Below are 18,966 nucleotides of genomic sequence, written 5' to 3'. Positions count from 1 at the left end.
AAGTGGAGGAGGATTGGAACGGCTGCAAAGGCTTGGAATCATTGAGCCTATTCTGTTTTCTCGTTGGGCAGCTCCAAACATTCCTGTCCTTAGAAATGATGGTATGGTGCGTAGACGTGGTGACTAGAAACTCACCATTGACCAGGTTTCCAAGTTAGATGCTTATCCATTACCTGGTATGGGAGATTTGGTTTCAATTCTTCTGGGAGGCAAGACATTTTCAAAACTGGACGCGAGCCAGGCAGATTAAAAACTCGTGCTGGAGGAAGATTCGAAGTAGTATGTTACCATAAAGGGTTCTTCAAATATAATCATTTGGTTTTTGTCGTATCCTCCAATTTGGCAAACATTCAAAAGATGGACAATCTGTTACAAAACATTCCTCAGGTTGCTGTCTACTTTGGGGCAGCACAGTGGCACAGTGGTTAGCACTGCTGCCTTACAGCATTGGGAACCCGGGTTCAATTCCGGCCTCGGGTCACTGTCTATGTGGAGTTTGCATGTTTTCCTCATGTTTGCCTGGGTTTCCTCCAGGTGCTCCGGCTTCCTCCCACACTCGAAAGACAAAGAACAGAGAAAATTACAACACAGGAACAGGCCCTTCGGCCCTCCAAGCCTGCACCAACCATGCTGCCCGACTGAACTAAAACCCCCTACCCTTCCGGGACCATATCCCTCTATTCCCATTCTATTCATGGATTTATCCAGATGCCCCTTAAAACTCACTATTGTACCTGCTTCCACTACCTCCCCCGGCAGCGAGTTCCAGGCACCCACCACTTTCTGTGTAAAAAACTTGCCTCGTACTTCTCCTTTAAACCTTGCCCCTTGCACCTTAAACCTGTGCCCCCAGGTAATTGACTCCTCCACCCTCAGAAAAAGCTTCTGACTATCCACTCTGTCCATGCCTCTCATAATCTTCTATCAGGTCGCCCCACAACCTCCGTCGCTCCAGTGAGAACAAACCAAGTTTCTCCAACCTCTCCTCATAGCTAATGCCCTCCATACCAGGCAACATCCTGGTAAATCTTTTCTGTACCCTCTCCAAAGCCTCCACATCCTTCTGGTAGCGTGGTGACCAGAATTGAATACTATATTCCAAGTGCGGCCTAACTAAGGTTCTATAAAGCTGCAGCATGACTTGCCAATTTTTAAACTCAGTGCCCCGGCCGATGAAGGCAAGCATGCTGTATACCTTCTTGACTACCTTCTCCACCTGCATTATCACTTTCAGTGACCTGTGTACCTGTACACCCAGATCCCTCTGCCTATCAATACTCTTAAGGGTTCTGCCATTTACTGTATATTTCCTTTCTGTATTAGAACTTCCAAAATGCATTTTGATGTGCAGGTTAGGTTGATTGTCCATGCTAAATTGCCCCATAGTGTCAAGGGGAATAGCAGGGTAAATACATGGGGTTAAAAGGGGATAGGGCCTGGGTGAGATTGTGGCCGATGCAGACTTGATGGGCCGAAAGGCCTCCTTCTGCACGGTGGGGATTCTATGATTCCAAGATTGGATGGCATCTTAATTACGGGGAAGACAGAGGGGAGCATCTCAACAATCTGGATTAAGTTTTGTAGAGGTTTTCAGAGGTGGGACTGCATCTGAAGAGAAGCAATTTCCAGGCACAAAGTGTGGAGTATCTATGGCACAGAATCACTTCAAGGGCTCATCTCCTGTGAAGGGGAAAATTTGAGCCATAAAGGAAGCTCTGCAGCTCAGGAACGTAGCCAAGTTCATGTCATTCTTGGGTTTGGTAAACTTTTCTGGGAACTTTTTGTCAGACCTGTCTACAGTGTTGGCTCCACTGTACCTACTTCTGCACAAAGAAACCAAATGGAAGTGGGAGCCCGCACAGAAGGCAGCTTTCAAGCATGTGAAAGCGCTGTTGCAATCAGCTCATCAGTATTTTGATCCAGTCAGTGAACTTATCCTGTCGTAAAAAGCCTAGTCCTACGGCATGGGGCAGTACTTTCTCATTTAATGGAGGACGGTCCGGAAAACCCATCAGTTTTGCTTCTAGGATGCTGATAAAGACTGAGCGGTAATTCACAGTTGGACAAAGAGGGACTTGCTATTTTTTTTGCAGTGAAAAGATTCCATGTGTCACTATGATCGTTTGTTCACCACAAGCCGTTGATGAGTCTTTTCAGTGAGTTGAAACGTATTCCTCCATGGCCTCAGCAAGAATACATCACTGGGCATTTACATTGTCAGCTTATCAGAACAATACCGTGTACAGAATCAGGAAAGGTTTCAGAGTTAACAACCATTACAGATAACATGAGAAGGTAAAGCTCCTCTGTTTTCCAGGTTTGCCAGTTGATTCCGCTAGGGGAGTGGAAGAGGAACATTCATGTACAGATTCTCAATCTACCTCTTTACCTTAGAATCTAAATCAACCGTTTCAAAATTTACCAGTGGTATTGTGTAGGTTGCAGCACAACCACAAAGATCCTGATAGACTTTCATATAGTTAAGACATTACTTTTGTTGTATATCTGTCCTGATGTGGGATTGAAATTTAAATGAAGAGAAATGTTACAGAGTGTAATTTTGGGTGCAGAGTGTTCTTATAAGCCTTTTCTCCTATGTAATTGTCTTACTGGCATCTGTTGAGGGTTCTAAGCATGTGTGGGTTTTAGGCAGGCTTTTCAGTCTGCAAGTGGGTGACCTGTAAGCAAGATCTGTTTTACAAGTGCTCCTGTTTTCATTGTTATTGCTGTTTTTACTATTCTGTTGAGTTATTGCTAAACCTTGTTATTTATTAACAGAAAGAAGATCCTTCTTTTAAGCAACGCATTTGACCACCTTATTTGTGGTCTCAAGTCCCCAATATAGACCACCAAATAATATCATGGTGGAACGAGCAATAAACAAAGAAATAACTGATAGTGATTTTTCACAGTGTTCAGCAAAAGTATATACCAGTGATAAGGAAGGACTGTAGAAAAAGAGATAATCAGCCATGGATATCTAAAGAAATAAAGGAGGGTATCAAATTGAAAGAAAAGGCATACAAAATGCCAAAGATCGGTGGGAATCTAGAGGATTGGGAAATCTTTAAAGGTCAACAGAAAGCCACGAAAAAAGCTATAAAGGAAAGTAAGATAGATTATGAGAGTAAACTAGCTCAGAATATAAAAACAGATAGCAAAAGTTTCTACAAAAATATGAAACGAAAGAGTGACTAAGGTAAACATTGGTCCTTTAGAGGATGAGAAGGGGGATTTAATAACGGGAAATGGCCAAAACATTGAACAGGTATTTTGGGTCAGTCTTCACAAGGGAAGACACAAATAACATGCAAAAAATTGATGACAAGAAGGCTATGGCAGGTGAGGACCTAGATAAACAATCATTTTCACTAAAGAAGTAGTGTTGGACAAGCTAATGGGGCTAAAGGTAGACAAGACTCCGGGCCCTGATGGAATGCATCCCAGGGTACCAAAAGAGACGGCAGGGGAAATAATAAATGCACTCATGGTAATTTATCAATAGTCGCTGGACTCTGGGGCGATTCCGGCAGATTGGAAAGCAGCAAATGTGATGCCACTGTTTAAAAAAAGGAGGTAGACAAAAGGTGGATAACTTTAGGCCGGATAGTTTAACTTCTGTAGTGGGGAAAATGCTTGAATCTATCTCAAGGAAGAAAGAGAAAAACGCCTGGATAGTAATTGTCCCATTGGGAAGATGCAGCATGGATTCATGAAAGGCAGGTCATGTTTAACTAATTTACTGGAATTCACTGAGGACAGTAGGAGAGCGGTGGACAATGGGGAACCAGTGGATGTGGTATATCTGGATTTCCAGAAGGCTTTTGACAAGGTGCCGCACCAAAGACTGCTGCATAAGATAAAGGTGCACAGTGTTTTAGGTAATGTATTAGCATGGATAGAGGATTGAGTAACTAACAGAAAGCAAAGAGTGGGATAAATGGGTGTTTTTCTGGTTGGCAATCAGTGACTTGTGGTGTGCCTCTGGGATCAGTGTTGGGACCACAATTGTTTACGATTTACATAGTTGATTTGCAGTTGGGGACCGAGTGTAGTGTTTCCAAGTTCGCAGTTGATACTAAGATGCATGGTAGAGCAAAGTGTGCGGAGGACACGGAACGTCTGCAAAGGGATATAGATAGTTTAAGTGAGTGGGCAAGGGTCTGGCAGATGAAGTGCACTGTTGGGAAATGTGAGATCATTCATTTTGGTCGGAATAACAGCAAAATGGATTATTATTTAAATAGTAAAAAATTCCAGCATGCTGCTGTGTACAGGGACCTGGGTATCCTTGTGCATGATTCGCAAAAGGTTGGTTTACAAGTGCAGCAGGTAATTAAAAAGGCAAATGGATTTTGCGCTTCATTGCTAGATGAATGAAGCTTAAAAACAGTTGTTGCAGCTGTATAAGGTGCTAGTGAGGCCTCACCTGGAGTACTGTGTACAGATTTGGACTCCTTACTTGAGAAAGGATATACTGGCAGTGGAGGGGGTGGGGGGGGGGGGGGGGGGGGCGGGTTGCAGAGGAGATTCATTAGATTGATTCCGGAGTTCAGAGATTTTATTTGATTAATTATTGTCACATGTATTAACATACAGTGAAAAGTATTGTTTCTTGCGGGCTATACAGACAAAACATATCGTTCATGGAGAAGGAAAGGAGAGAGTGCAGAATGTAGTGTTACAGTCATAGCTAGGGTGTAGAGAAAGATCAACTTAATGCAAGGCAAGTCCATTCAAAAGTCTGACAGCAACAGGGAAGAAGCTGTTCTTGAGTCAGTTGGTACGTGACCTCAGACTTTTGTATCTTTTTCCCGAAGGAAGAAGGTGGAAGAGAGATTGTCCGGGGTGCGTGGGATCCTTAATCATGCTGGCTGCTTTGCCGAGGCAGTGGGAAGTATAGACAGAGTCAATGGATGGGAGGCTGATTTCCGTGATGGATTGGGCGACATTCACGACCTTTTGTAGTTCCTTGCGATCTTGGGCAGAGCAGAAGCCAGACCAAGCTGTGATACAACTAGAGAGAATGCCTTCTCTGGTACATCTGTAAACGTTGGTGAGAGCCGTAGCTGACATGCCAAATTTCCTTGGTCTTCTGAGAAAGTAGAGGCGTTGGTGGGCTTTCTTAACTATTGTGTCGGCATGGACCAGGACAGAGGGTTGGCTTATGAGGAGAGATTGAGTTGAGTGGGACTATACTCATTGGAATTCAGAAGAATGGAGGGAGGGGGTGGGGATCTTATAGAAACATATAAAATTATGAAGAGAATAGATAAGATAGAAGTAGGGAGGTTGTTTCCACTGGCAGGTGAAACTAGAACTAGGGGGTATAGCTTCAAAATAAAGGGGAGCAGATTTAGGACTGAGTTGAGGAAGAGCTTCTTCATCCAAAGGGTTGTGAATCTTTGGAATTCCCTGCCCAATGAAGCAGTTGAGGCTACCTCTTTGAATGTTTTGAAGGCAAAGAAAGATAAGTTTTTGAACAGTAAAGGATTAAGGATTATGGTGAGTGAGCAAGTAAGTGGAGTTCAGTCCACAAAAAGATCAGCCATGATCTTATTGAATGGCGGAACAAGCTTGAGGGACCAGATGCCCTACTTCCTGCTCCTAGTTCTTATGTTCTTTCAAAAGGTCATATATCTATATATCTCATATTCTGATTGACAGTTTTAAGTGATTATTACGGGACTATCTGCCTTGTCGCAAGTGGATAAGAATTTGTTTGTTTTGTCCAACAGATTGAGCACCTGAATGGGATTTTTGGGGAGAGATTTTTTTTCAATATGAATTGACTTTGAATGTGACAGCTCTTAAATTGTTAGCAACTTATTTTTTTAATGTCCATTTCAAAGATATACTGCCCATAGTACATACTGGGTGAGTGGCTATGGAGGATACATGAGGGACATGGCCAATATGAGAGACATGGGTATTGGGACATGGTGGTTTTGAGGGGGGGGGGGGGGGGGGGGGGGCGGTGGAGATGGCACGAGGAGGATGACAATGATGGATGTGAGTAGACATGGGGTATATCAGGGAGCATGAGAGATACAGGTATTCTGAGGCGTAGGGAGGTGGTATAGGGGATATGAGGACATGAAGTGTGGTTGGGTTTGAGGTGGCATAACAACTATGTTGGAGAACCAGTCCAGTGTCCCAGCAGTAGGGCCTTCTAACAAGCCCGCCTTGGCATCCTCACTCTTCCAATGCTAACATGGATCCCAGCAAACACAAAGCATGCCTGCCCATGTCTGCAAACAAAGTGGATAATGGGGGTCCTGTTGGTGTAGTGTATCTGGATTTCCGGAAGGCTTTTGATAAGGTGACACACAAAGGTAAGATCCCACAAGGGTGGGGGTAATGTATTAACTTGGATGGAGAATTGGCTAACCAACAGAAAATAGAGAGCGGGGATAAATGGGCCTATCTCTGGTCGGCAAGCTGTAACCAGTGGTGTTCCACTGCGCTCAGTCCTCGGGGCCCCAACAATTTACAGTCGATATTAATGGCTAGGATGCAGAGATAAAATGTACTATTGCCAAATCTGTAGACGACACTAAAATAAGTGGGAAAGCAAGTTGCAATGAGGAGAAAAATAATTTACAAATGGATGTGGATAAGTTAATCTGGCAGATGGAATTTATTATAGATAAGTGTGAGGTTTGCATTTTGGTCAGAGGAATAAAAAAGCAAATTATCTAAATGGAGAGAAACTTCAAAATGCTTTGGTACAAAGGGATCGGTGTACACTCATGCACGAATCGCAGAAAGTTAGTTTGCAGGTGCAGTAGATAATAAGGAAAGCAAATGGAATTTTGGCCTTCATTGCTAATGGAATAGAGTATAAAATTGGGGAGGTGCTGTTTCAACTATGTAGGGCACATCTGGAGTACTGTTAACAGTTTCGGTCCTCTTACTTGAGGAAAAATGTAAATGCATTAGATGTGTTTCAGAGAAGGTTCACTGGATTGATTCCAGGGATGAAGGACTTGTCTTACGAAGAGAGATCGAGCAGCTTAGGCCTAAACTCAATGGGGTTTTCAAGAATGAGAGGAGATATAATTGAGGTAGATAAGATGTTAAAGAGGGTAGATGTAGAGTGGATGTTTCCCCTTGTTGAACATTCAAGAATGAAAGGCCATAGTTTTAGGCTAAGGGGTGGCAGATTTAAAACAGAAATGAGGACGAATTATTTCATTCAAATGGTCATGAATCTGTGGAATTCTCTACCTCAGAGTGCAGTGGATGCCAGAACATTAAACAAATTTGAGGAGATAGAGAGGTTTTTAATTGATAGTGGAATGAAGGATTATGGTGAATGGGCAGGAAAGTGGAGTTGAAGCTGATATGAGATCAGCCATGCTCAAGGGGCTAAATTGCCCACTCCTGCTCCTAGTTTTTATGTTTTTATGTTCTTATGTAGTTCTTAAAATATGGTGGATATGGACAGAGGTGAGGGGCTCCAACTTCCAAACTCGGAAAAATGGCATCACTTGCATTTTCCAAGCCCAACATGAAAATCCAAGCCCAAGAATCAATTGGAAATTTCAAAACTGAGGTTGGTAGATTCTTGTTGGGTAAAAGCATTAAGGGGTAAGAAACCAAAATGGTTAAATGACATTGAGGTATAGGCCTGCCATGATCTATTGTTCCTTTGGCAATGGGTACAGTCATTAACAGGAAATTGGTAAATTTACAAGATTAATAAGAAGGAGCATTTGGAAACATGAAGTGGGTGAATCAACTTCTGAGAAAGGACAACATTTTCAGAAATACATTATTAACACTTCTATCAAACAAAATAATCTTGTTCCAATGAAGGGTCTACACTCCAAATCTGAAAGCATCTTAATTATGGAAAATATTGGAAAAACTTTAAAAGTGTCCATTGGTACTGGTCGAAATAAAGATGCTTTCAGATTTGTCAAGTAAACATTTAGTTTCCATCAGCTTTTTTTCCCCTGCCCCTGACCATTTGACCTCAAATCCCTCGATAGGTACACTTACCAGGACCACATTTGTAACAACATTTGTCAGTCTTGAAATATTGGGTCTTGTTGTCGCAGTTGCTGGGGACATCACACAGGTAAAGCTGAAAATCAAACACAGAGACCAAATGCTCAGAACAAGATGCTGAATTTCTGCATAGGCTCCTTTCTTAGTAAGAATAGGCTTCCTTCAGCTCATTGCCCTGACGACCCATTCACAAAGGCATTGTCTCTGACATCCCAAAGACCAAATGAAGTACAACCTTCTCTTTTAAATTGTGCAGTGATTGTACAAAGAGGCCATTCAACCCATCATCCGTGTACTTGCTCTTTGAAAGACCTATCCAATTGACAGTACTCCCCTGCACGTTCCTACAGCTTTTAAATTTCTGCTTTGCAACAATACTTTCATTTCCTTAATACCGAGCACAGAAAACAAGCCATCCTCCCGGAGAGGTCAGTGCTGATATTAACGATCTGGATGAGTCTCTTCCCGCCCTTTTTCAACTAACCCCATCAACATATCAGTCTGTTCATTTCTCTATCATGTTTATAGAGCTTTCCCTTAAATGTATCTCAACTACTCCCTGTGGTAGCAGCTTCATCATTCTAACCACTCTCTGGGCTAAGACATTTCTCCTGAGATCCCAATTGCTTTTATTAGTGAGGATCTGCCAATGATAGCCCCTAGTTCCAGTCTGTCCAGTAAGTGGGAATATCTTCTTTACATCTTCCCTTTCATAATCTCAATGTCCTCTATATGCTCACCTCTCAATCTTCTCTTTCCAGGAGAAAAGAACTCCAGCCTGTTCAATATTTCCTGACAGATACAAACTTATTTTTCCACTCTCACACCATTACCTCTGGCATCTCTTGAGGATTAATCCAAAGCTCCTTACCGTTACTTATCTACATGATGTCCCTCAGCAACATTAGTGAAAACACATGTCCACGTGTCGGCTGATGACATCCAGCTTGTTAACAAACACCACTGATGTTAAATGCAAGGGTATCCCAAAACCCAGAAGGGTACTTTGGAACACCGGTCTGCAGTGATGTATGTGTTTTTTTGATATTATGTGAGAAACAATGTACAACCCAGTGAGAAAACAGTCATCATTGTGTGAAGAATTAATAAAGAATGTTCATTAAAAGAAAAACAAAATCACACTCGACAAGGAGGACTATAATACTCTATGACACTTAAGTATACTGATGGTTTTACCCATCTAATTTTAGACAAAAATATTCCTTGGTCCCCAAACTACCTACTTTTACCTGACCTCAGACACCCCTTTTCCCAAACAACATCCAATATTAAGTAACAAATGAGCTAAATCTAGTAATAATTACCACACACAGGTTAAGATGGCCATGTGTGGGAAATAGTCTTCAGGTTCAGGAAAATGGCTGCTTCTCTCAGGAAAATACAACTGCAACTTGCTGCAGTTCTGATGTTAAGTCTTTCACTCCCTTCTTCTTAGTGTTCTATAGTTACACCATTTCTATTCCTTCAATTTTATCCTCCTATGGAGTTGGTTTTTGGCAGGTACGTGTCAATTTCCATATCTCTCCACTTTGACCTTACTCCTTCTAGAGCCCCATTGTTATCTCTAGTCACATATGTAAAATACTTGTTTCCCACTGATAGGCTAATTCACATCTCATCATTTTTCCAGCCGTCTACTTCTAATCAACTCTTTTTTTTTTACCTTTTTCTCTTAATTTTCCCCAATTCTTAACAAGTTCTACCTCATCACTGCTTCTTACAACACCTCCACTGTCTCTAAGTTGTCATACTGCTTGTCTAGCATGCAGAAATCTTTTTCCAGCTAAATATTAGAAGGACCAAAGTCATTGTCTTTGGATCCGATCACAAACTCTGTTCCTCAGGGGTAGGTGGGATGTAAATTGAGGTTACCATCAGATCTGCCGTGATCTTATTAAATGGCAGAGTTGGCTCAAGGGGCCAAATGGCCTACTCCTGCATCTTGTTCATATATATGTACCCATGCCTGGGTGAGATTGTGGTCGGTGCAGACTTGATGGGCCGAATGGCCTCCTTTTGCACTGTAGGATTCTATGATTCTCTATCGAAACCAGTTGTCGTAGTGAGGCTTTTGTAGCCATTCTCTAATGGGGTGTGAACATCACTGACAAGGCCAACAATTGCTGTCCATCCCTAATTGCCCTTGTGAATGTGGTGGTGAGTAGTGTTCTTGAACCGCTGCAGTTCATGTGGTGTAGGAACACCCACAGTGCTGGTACGGAGGGAATTCCAGGATTCTGACCCAGCAGTTGCATGTAACCAATTTGCTGCTTATTCGGAAAATTATTATTTTCATGTTGTTCATAAAGCAGGAGTTGGCGAAGTCTAGACCGAGGCTGTATGGATGCAGCCTTGTACAAACGCACAAAATTGTTTACATGTCTCAGAGCAAATTCCTTCCAACTAACTAACCAACTAACCTTGACGTTTGCACATTCTCCCCATGTCTGCATGGATTTGCTCCAGGTGCTCTGGTTTCCTCCCACAGTCCACAGATGTGCAGGTTAGGTTGATTGGCCATGTTAAATGTGCGGTTCTATGGGGATAGGGCAGGAGGGGCGTTTGGGCCTGGATCGGATACTCTTTCAGAGAGACGGTGCAAGCTCGATGGGCTGAATGGTCTCTTTTTGCACTGTAGAGATTCTATTCTATTCGAACCATTGGAAAGGCCAAAGCCATTGCTTTCAGAGTTTGTCACAATTCCTGTCCGGAAAAACATTGGTGAAGACAGGACTTGTGATCATTGCTTGCAACTGAATTTTATTGAACTAAATCATTAATGAAGGTATTATGACTTTGTGTTTTCATCAGTGAATTTACAAGAGTGGACAAGCTATAATTGAGTTAATTGAGTGCTATTGGAAAATTAAATTTACGTCCAGTACAATATTTACACACTACATTCAATATTTGTAAAAATGCTTGCTTGAGGCACAGAAACATGCACAGTGGGAAATGGGAGGAGAATGATGTGAGAAGTCCCTGGTTAGCTGAAGTATCGAGGAAAAAAGGGGATTTTAGCTGAAGAAGTGGAAAGACAGGAGGACAGCATTTAATAAAACAAATAATATGATATATATTGGTGAATGGCAGAGCAGACTTGAAGGGTCAGATGGCCTACTTCTATTCTTATATTTATATGCTTAATGATTTAATTTTGAAGCAATAAGGCATTGCTATTGTGTTACAGGGAATCCGTGGAATTTTTATCACACAGTGGGGTGGGTTTGCCTCAGAAGCAGAATGGTTGAGAACCCCTGATATGGAGCATAAAAAACATCATTGAAAAATAATCTGGAATTGAAAGTTAGTCTCAGTGATTATAAAACTATCAGTTGTCATAAAAACCCATCTGATTCACTAATGTCCTTTAGGGACAGAATTCTGCCGTCCGTACCTGGTTTGACCTACATGCGTCTCCAGACCCACAGCTATGTGGTTGACTCTTAAACGCCCTCTGAAACGGCAAGCCACTCAGTTGAATCAGACCACTGCAGAAAAGTCAAAAAGGAATAAAACTGGATGGACCACCCGGCATCCACTTAGGCACCGGAAGCAACAATGGCACACCAAACACAGTCAATCCTTCAAAGTCCTCCTTACTAACACCTGGTGGCTTCTGCCAAACATGGGAGAGCTGTCCAATCGACTAGACAAACAATGGTCTGAAAAACAGATGAAGAGAAATTTCTTGTCTCAAAGGATCTTGAGTCTGTGGAATTCATTACCCCAGAGCATGATGGATGCCGGGACTTTGAGTAAATTTAGGGAAGAGGTGGACAGATTTTTAATTAATAAGAGTTTGAAGGGCTATGGTAAATGGAGTTGAGGCCAAAATAAGCTGCTCACCGCCCTCTGTCTCCCCCCCCCCCCCCCCCCCCCCCCCCCCTTATACTTGAAACAAAGTTTAATAAACCTAACATAAAAGCAGAGGGTAACACTAAAGTGAAAAGGAGTGAAAGTGAAAAAGAATAAAATGAAATTAAAATACAAATGCTGGGCTGCTCCATGGTGTGTGAAAGGGTCAATGAGAATCAGGAGGAAAACTCTTCCTTAGTTGGAGTTGTACCCAAGACAAAGGGAAATGGTTGTGGTTGTCAGGGGTCAACCATCTCAGTCCCAGGATACCCCTGCAGGAGTTATTCAGGGAAGTGTCCTAGACCCAACCATCTTCAGCTGCTTCATCAATGTGTTCCCTCCATCATAAAATCAGAAGTGACCGTTGATGGTTACAGTGTTCAGTACCATTCACGACTCTGATACTGAAGCAGTTCATGGCTTTGTGAGTGGAAAATCATGTCGCACAAATTTAATTGAGTTTTTTGAAGGGGTAACCAAGAAGGTAGATGAGGGCAGTGCAGTTGATGTTGTCTACATGGACTTTAGCAAGGCCTTTGACAAGGTACCGCATGGTAGGTTGTTGCATAAAGTTAAATCTCACAGGATCCAGGGTGAGGTATCTAAATGGATACAAAATTGGCTTCTTGAAGAAGCCAGAGGGTGGTTGTAGAGAGTTGTTTCCAAACTGGAGGCCTGTGACCAGCGGTGTGCCTCAGGGATCAGTGCTGGGCCCACTGTTATTTGTCATTTATATTAATGATTTGGATGAGAATATAGGGGGCATGCTTAGTAAGTTTGCAGATGACACCAAGATTGGTGGCATAGTGGACACTGAAGAAAGTTATCTCCAATTGCAACGGGATCTTGATCAATTGGGCCAGTGGGCTGACGAATGGCAGATGGAGTTTAATTTAGACAAATGCGAAGTGATGTATTTTGGTAGATTGAACCAGGACAGGACTTACTCAGTTAATGGTAGGGCTTTGGGGAGAGTTACAAAACAAAGAGATCGAGGGGTACATGTTCATAGCTCCTTGAAAGTGGAGTCACAGGTGGACAGAGTGGTGAAGAAGGCATTCGGCATGCTTGGTTTCATCGGTCAGAACATTGAATACAGGAGTTGGAATGTCTTGTTGAAGTTGTACAAGACATTGGTAAGGCCACACTTGGAATACTGTATGCAATTCTGGTCACCCTATTATAGAAAGGATATTATTAAACTAGAAAGAGTGCAGAAAAGATTTACTAGGATGCTACTGGGACTTGATGGATTGAGTTATAAGGAGAGGCTGGATAGACTGGGACTTTTTTCGCTGGAGCGTAGGAGGCTGAGGGGTGACCTTATAGAGATCTATAAAATAATGAGGGGCATAGACAAGGTAGATAGTCAATATCTTTTCCCAAAGGTAGGGGAGTCTAAAACTAGAGGGCATAGGTTTAAGGTGAGAGGGGAGAGATACAAAGTGTCCAGAGGGGCAATTTTTTCACACAGAGGGTGGTGAGCTTCTGGAACAAGCTGCCAGAGGTAGTAGTAGAGGCGGGTACAATTTTATCTTTTAAAAAGCATTTAGATGGTTACATGAGTGCGATGGGTATAGAGGGATATGGGCCAAATGCAGGCAATTGGGATTAGCTTAGGGGTTTTGAAAAAAAAGGATGGCATGGACAAGTTGGGCCGAAGGGCCTGTTTCCATGCTGTAAACCTCGATGACTCTATGTCCAAATGCAGCAAAGCCTGGACAACATTCAGGCTCAAAAAGCACGACATCATCCAGGCCAAAGCAGCCTGCTTGATTGGCACCCCTCCATAAACATTTACTCCGTCAACCACAGAGGCACAGTAGCAGCAGTTTGTGTCATCTACAAGATGCACTGCAGCATCTCACCAAAGCTCCTTCAACAAAACCTTTCAAACCCAGACTTCTACCACCTTGATGGACAAGGGCAGCAGACAGTTGGGAACACCTGCAAGTTCCCTTCTGAGCCACACACCATTCTGACTTGGATCTATATCGCAGTTCCTTCACTGTTGCTGGATCAAAATCCTGGAACTCCCTCCCTAACAGTACTGGGGATGTACCTATCCCAGATAGAAGGCAGTGGTGTAAGAATTTGGTTCACCAGCAGCTTGCCAATTAGGGATGGGCAATAAAATGCTGGCCTTGCCAGCAATGCTCATGTCCTATGAAAGAATAAAAACCAATAGAATTGTTGGGCTAAATGGCCTGTGATATTAAATTCTATATAATTCTATGTAATATATGTGAAGAAACAGTCCAATGTAATGATGATGCAGGACATTGAAGATGTGTGGTTTTAATGACACCATTACAACAAAAACTTGCATTTATATATTACTGTGGCAGCTTTTGATGGAAGCAAAACCAGTAAGAAAAATTGTAATTTTAATTGGGGAATCCGTCTTTATTCAAAAATGTTTGAAAAGGATTCTGTCTGAACTGTAAAGTGGTCAACTATAATTTTTCGACAACATGACATACTTGTCCATATGACCTGCTGACCCTTGAACTAGAAGCAGTGCCAATAGGAAGTTAAAATGTGGAGGTTCTGTGGCAGACAAAGAGGGAAGTGAAGAGCTGGAGAGAGGAGGTCGAGTCGGAGAGCTGGATCCCTGATTGGTTGGAAAGCATGTTCCGGGTTGTTGCAGCTGTTCACGCAGAAGCTGCTGCCTGGGGAGAATTCACTAAGTCCCTGAAGGAAAGGGACTGGAATGCTGCCTGAAGAAGATCCATGCTTGGAGGAACTTAGATTAAAATTAGGGCCATAGAAGCAAAGTGGATTGCCTAAAAAAATCTGAGAGATTTATCATTGTTGTTTCCGCTGTTCCATGTGTAATTTACAGTTTGTACTGGCCATGATTTGCCTGTTAACTTATGTTCAATTTACATTGATTCTGACTCGAGTGTTGCTGAAGAAAGAGGAGATGCGATGTTGCAGCTTTTCATCAGTCCAGAATCATGCCTCTTTCCTGATGAGAGCAAGATGAAAATCTTTGACAGCATGTGTCTTCTTCAGTAATACTCAAGTTCTGAATGACCAAGTGACAATTTGATTCTGACTTGGGTCAAAGTAAAAAAAGTTACAAAAAATAATATCTTGTTTGGTAATTTTTTTCATTGCAGGTCATTTGGTAAATTTGGTTATTTGGTTTACTGATCCCCACTGGGGACAGCATTTTAACAAAGTAAAACATGTCAAGATTTTACACGGAAGCATATAAGGATATAACAGGAGGAAATATTGTCGGTTTTAAAGAGGGGTGAGGGGTAGAGAGGGACAAAAGTGTATTTCTTACTAGTTTTTGGATTCTGGGCTGAATAACAACACGGTTTGTGACAAAAAGGTGACTCACTTATTGAATGAACTGGTTGTTTGAATTTGTTCACAAGAGAAAAGTCACCTCCTGTCTTGTACAATGCCAATAAACAGCCGAAAACCTGGCCCTCAGATGATCAGGTTCATGTCAATGGCAAACCTTTGCAAATAGGACAAAAATGCATTAACTGCTAATTATTGTAACTTATGTCTTGGGGAGACATAAGGTGCCTGTTGAAAGATCAGACATCCACATTTAGAGCATGGAGGTATTCTACATAAACTGGATAATGGATGGACAGCGCTTAAGAATGGTGCAGAACGAGAGGTAGAGGAGAAATATGACAACCACACAGAGGGAATGTGGTAAAATAAATTGTAATGATGGGACAGAAGGAGGAATAATTCTTTATTGGAATGTGGGAGTCACTGGCTGGGCCATCATTTGATGCCCATCCCAATCCCTTGAAATGAGTAGCTTGATAGGCCATCTCCGAGGGCAGTTAAAAGTGGACCAGAGTGGGTCTGGAGGCCATTCCAGGAAAGGACAGCAGATTTCCTCCCCTAAAAGGACATAAGTAAACCATACGGGTTTTTACGACAATCGTTTCATGATCATCATTTGACTTTTTAATTAATTCAAATTTTATTTAATTCAAATTCTGCCATGGTGGGATTCAAGCCAAGGTCCAGAGCATTATTCTGGGTCTCTGGATTTAAAAAGGTAAAGTCGCCATCGTCCCAGATGATCATAGACTGTGACTGGTGGTGATTTAACCTGAGGATCACCACACCTCAGGCAAGGAGCAAGGTTGAGAAGGTTGAATAACCTCAGTTGGTACGGGAATTGAACCCTCACTGTTGGTGTCATTCTGCATCACTAACCAACTATCCAGCCAACTGATTACTGGTCCAGTGGTTATACCACTATACCACCGCCTTTACCCATTTACATCTCCTTCACACCTTTGTTCTGGGTGTGATGCCTCAGAAATCTGAGTAGGAGATTTTTTATTGCACTGTAAACACACATTTGGAAAAGAAAGGCGTGCATTGATCATAGCAACTTTCACAAACTCAGGATGTCCGAAGCTCTTTACAACCTTTGAAGTACATTCACTGTTGCAGCTGCCACTTCGCACCTAGCATAATATCTCAAATGATAATGTGACAGTGACCAGATTATCTGTTAAACATTAGCCAGTACACCAAGGAGACCTCCCCTGCTCTTGTTTGGAATTATCCTTTAGGACCTTTTACATCCACCCCTCATCTAAAAAACAGCTCCTCCAGCAGTGTTGCATACCCTCAGTGCTACACCGGGCAGCCTGGAATATATACTTGGGTATGGAGCAGGAATTGAACCCATGACTTGAGGCCAGAGGCACTGCTGACTGAGCTGACATTGAAAATAAACGAGTTTCCCAAAGGCTCATTGTAAAGAAAGATAACACAAGATAATACCAAATCATGGGGTGGCACAGTGGTTAGCACTGCTGCCTCACAACACCAGGGACCCGGGTTCAATTCCAGCCTTGATGCCTGTTTGTGTGGAGTTTGCATGTTCTCCCCGTGTCTGTGTGGGTTTCCTCTGGGTGCTCTGGTTTCCTCCCACAGTCCAAAGATGTGCGGGTTAGATTGATTGGCCATGCTAAATTGCCCTTTAATGTCAGGGGGACTAGCAGGATAAATTCAGGGGATTATGGGGATTGGGCTTGTTGCCAGTGCAGGCTTGATGGACTGAATGGCTTCCTTCTGCACTATGGGGATTCTATGCACAGGTGCATGTCCCAGCTTTAACTTCCCATCGGCACTGAACTCACTGATCTCAGCCCAGTTAACAGGTGAAGGTGTGTATAATTAGAATCATTGCCCCTAACAAAGGATAATCTGAACTCGAAATGTCAGATCTTTTCTCTCCTTATAGATGCTGCGAGACCTGCTGAGATTTTCCAGCATTTTCTCTTTTGGTTTCAGATTCCAGCATCCGCAATAATTTGCTTTTATCATTGCTCCCTGAGTTAAGGACAGGAAGGATCTTAATGTGGGAGGCACAGCTTTAAATTGCATGTATAGAAACTCCGAGAGCAAGCAAGCGCGGGAAGTTTGGGATTAGCTCTGACACGCCCTCCAAGTCAAAGAACCGATGGCTCTCCCGGATGAAGGATGGCAGCTGGAATGGCGTACTGCTGCTTGCGGAACTGCAGGGAGAACAAGGAATGGCAGAAGAGGAGGAGGAAATTTCTCAATGTGTGCAAGACAAGAATGAACAGGTCACGGAACTCCGCTGCAAAATCTGAGGGCGAGGCATTTTGGACCCAAGCTGTTTCAACTCATAAGCGAGTAATCCTGTGCCGACACATCCGGCAAGAGTTTTACTTTTACAGGACGAATCGGTGATCTAAGGCAGTTAGACACCAACAGTTCTATTTTCCCAGTTATTTATAGGAAGATAAATGTATTCTTTTCTCTCTCCCTTGCTGAAGCATTCACTGGGACAATAATATCAGAGGGAGTTTTCCCTGAGTCTCAAATAGCTGACACCTGAATCATGCTCATCCTCACATCCAGAAGGTAAAAAACAGTCAGACCAGTATTCTATTTCCCCATTTTACTAGTGTCCCAGTTTAAAGTATACAAGACCAGTTCAGATCAGTATTCATATGTCTCCATTTTGCTGTTTTTTCCCTTCTGAGTAGCTAGGCCCAACTGGCCACCTGCCTCAACCCACAATTGTGAGTGCAGCGTCAAATTATCTCATCAAATCAGCATTCCTCTCTGTGGCACAAAGATGACGGCATAATGTGTTCAACACCAGGAAATAAATCTATTTTAAAGTTATTTTGCTGGCATTCATGCCTCAGCGATGGTTGTAAATCAAGTGCCGATGTCTTAAAACACAGACCTATTTTTACAGAACCCTGGTGTCAGCAGCCCTCTGGGTAAACTACACTTTCCAGCATGCCCTTCTTTCTCACACACACAAGTCATCCACAGAGACTGTGCGGCACGGTGGCACAGCGCTTAGCACTGCTGTCTCACAGTTCCAGGAAATTGGGTTCAACTCTCGGCTTGGGTCACTGTCTGTGTGGAGTTTGCACATTCTCCCCGTGTCTGCGTGGGTTTCCTCTGGGTGCTCGGGTTTCCTCCCACAGTCCAAAGATGTGCGGGTTAGGTTGATTGGTCATGCTAAAATTGCCCCTTAGTATCCTGGGATGTGTAGGTTAGAGGGATTAGCAGAGTAAATGTGTGGGGTTGTGGAGATAGGGCCTAGGGTGGGATTGTTGTTGGTGCAGACTTGATAGAAACCTTACAGTGCAGAAGGAGGCCTAAGATCCTCAGCACAGCAGGCCCAACACACCCTGCTTCTGTCTCACACTTTTAATTCCTTATTTGCGATTTGTGTTCCTGTTTGACCTTCTCTCTCTCTTCCTCTCTATATGACTCACCCACTTCTATTGAACATATCTATTTCAGACACGGAAAATAATCAGATGAGGTAAATCTACATCTCGCTCTGATTTATCAGTAATTGCCATAGCATAGGTTGGGGAAATTACTGAAGGTGTCGACTGAGGGATAAATATTGTTCTGGCTGTTGGGTAAACTCTCCTGTAACAAAAGCAAAATACTGTGGATGCTGAAAATCTGAAACAAAAACAGAAAATTGCTGGAAAAACAGCAATCTGATAGCATCTGTGGAGAGAAAAAAATAGAGTTAATGTTTCGAGTCCATATGACTCTTCAGGCAAA

At 42.7% G+C, this 18,966-nt stretch overlaps 1 protein-coding gene across 3 annotated transcripts in view; it reads right to left on the bottom strand.

The window, feature by feature from the left end:
- Positions 1–18,966, bottom strand: part of LOC144508455 (tumor necrosis factor receptor superfamily member 5-like) — a 61,970-nt gene that overhangs the window by 31,924 nt on the left and 11,080 nt on the right. For 2 of the 3 annotated variants that reach the window (XM_078236384.1, XM_078236386.1), the window contains exon 2: positions 8,008–8,092. In XM_078236384.1, the coding sequence (XP_078092510.1) occupies positions 8,008–8,092 (85 nt within the window). Of the gene's footprint in view, positions 1–8,007; positions 8,093–10,457; positions 10,589–18,966 lie in introns of those variants that run through there. The other variant, XM_078236385.1, reaches the window with a different exon arrangement.

This window comes from Mustelus asterias, chromosome 20 (genome assembly GCF_964213995.1).
Source record: "Mustelus asterias chromosome 20, sMusAst1.hap1.1, whole genome shotgun sequence".
NCBI classification, from domain to species: domain Eukaryota; kingdom Metazoa; phylum Chordata; class Chondrichthyes; order Carcharhiniformes; family Triakidae; genus Mustelus; species Mustelus asterias.
This window is presented reverse-complemented; position numbering and strand designations above follow the sequence as displayed.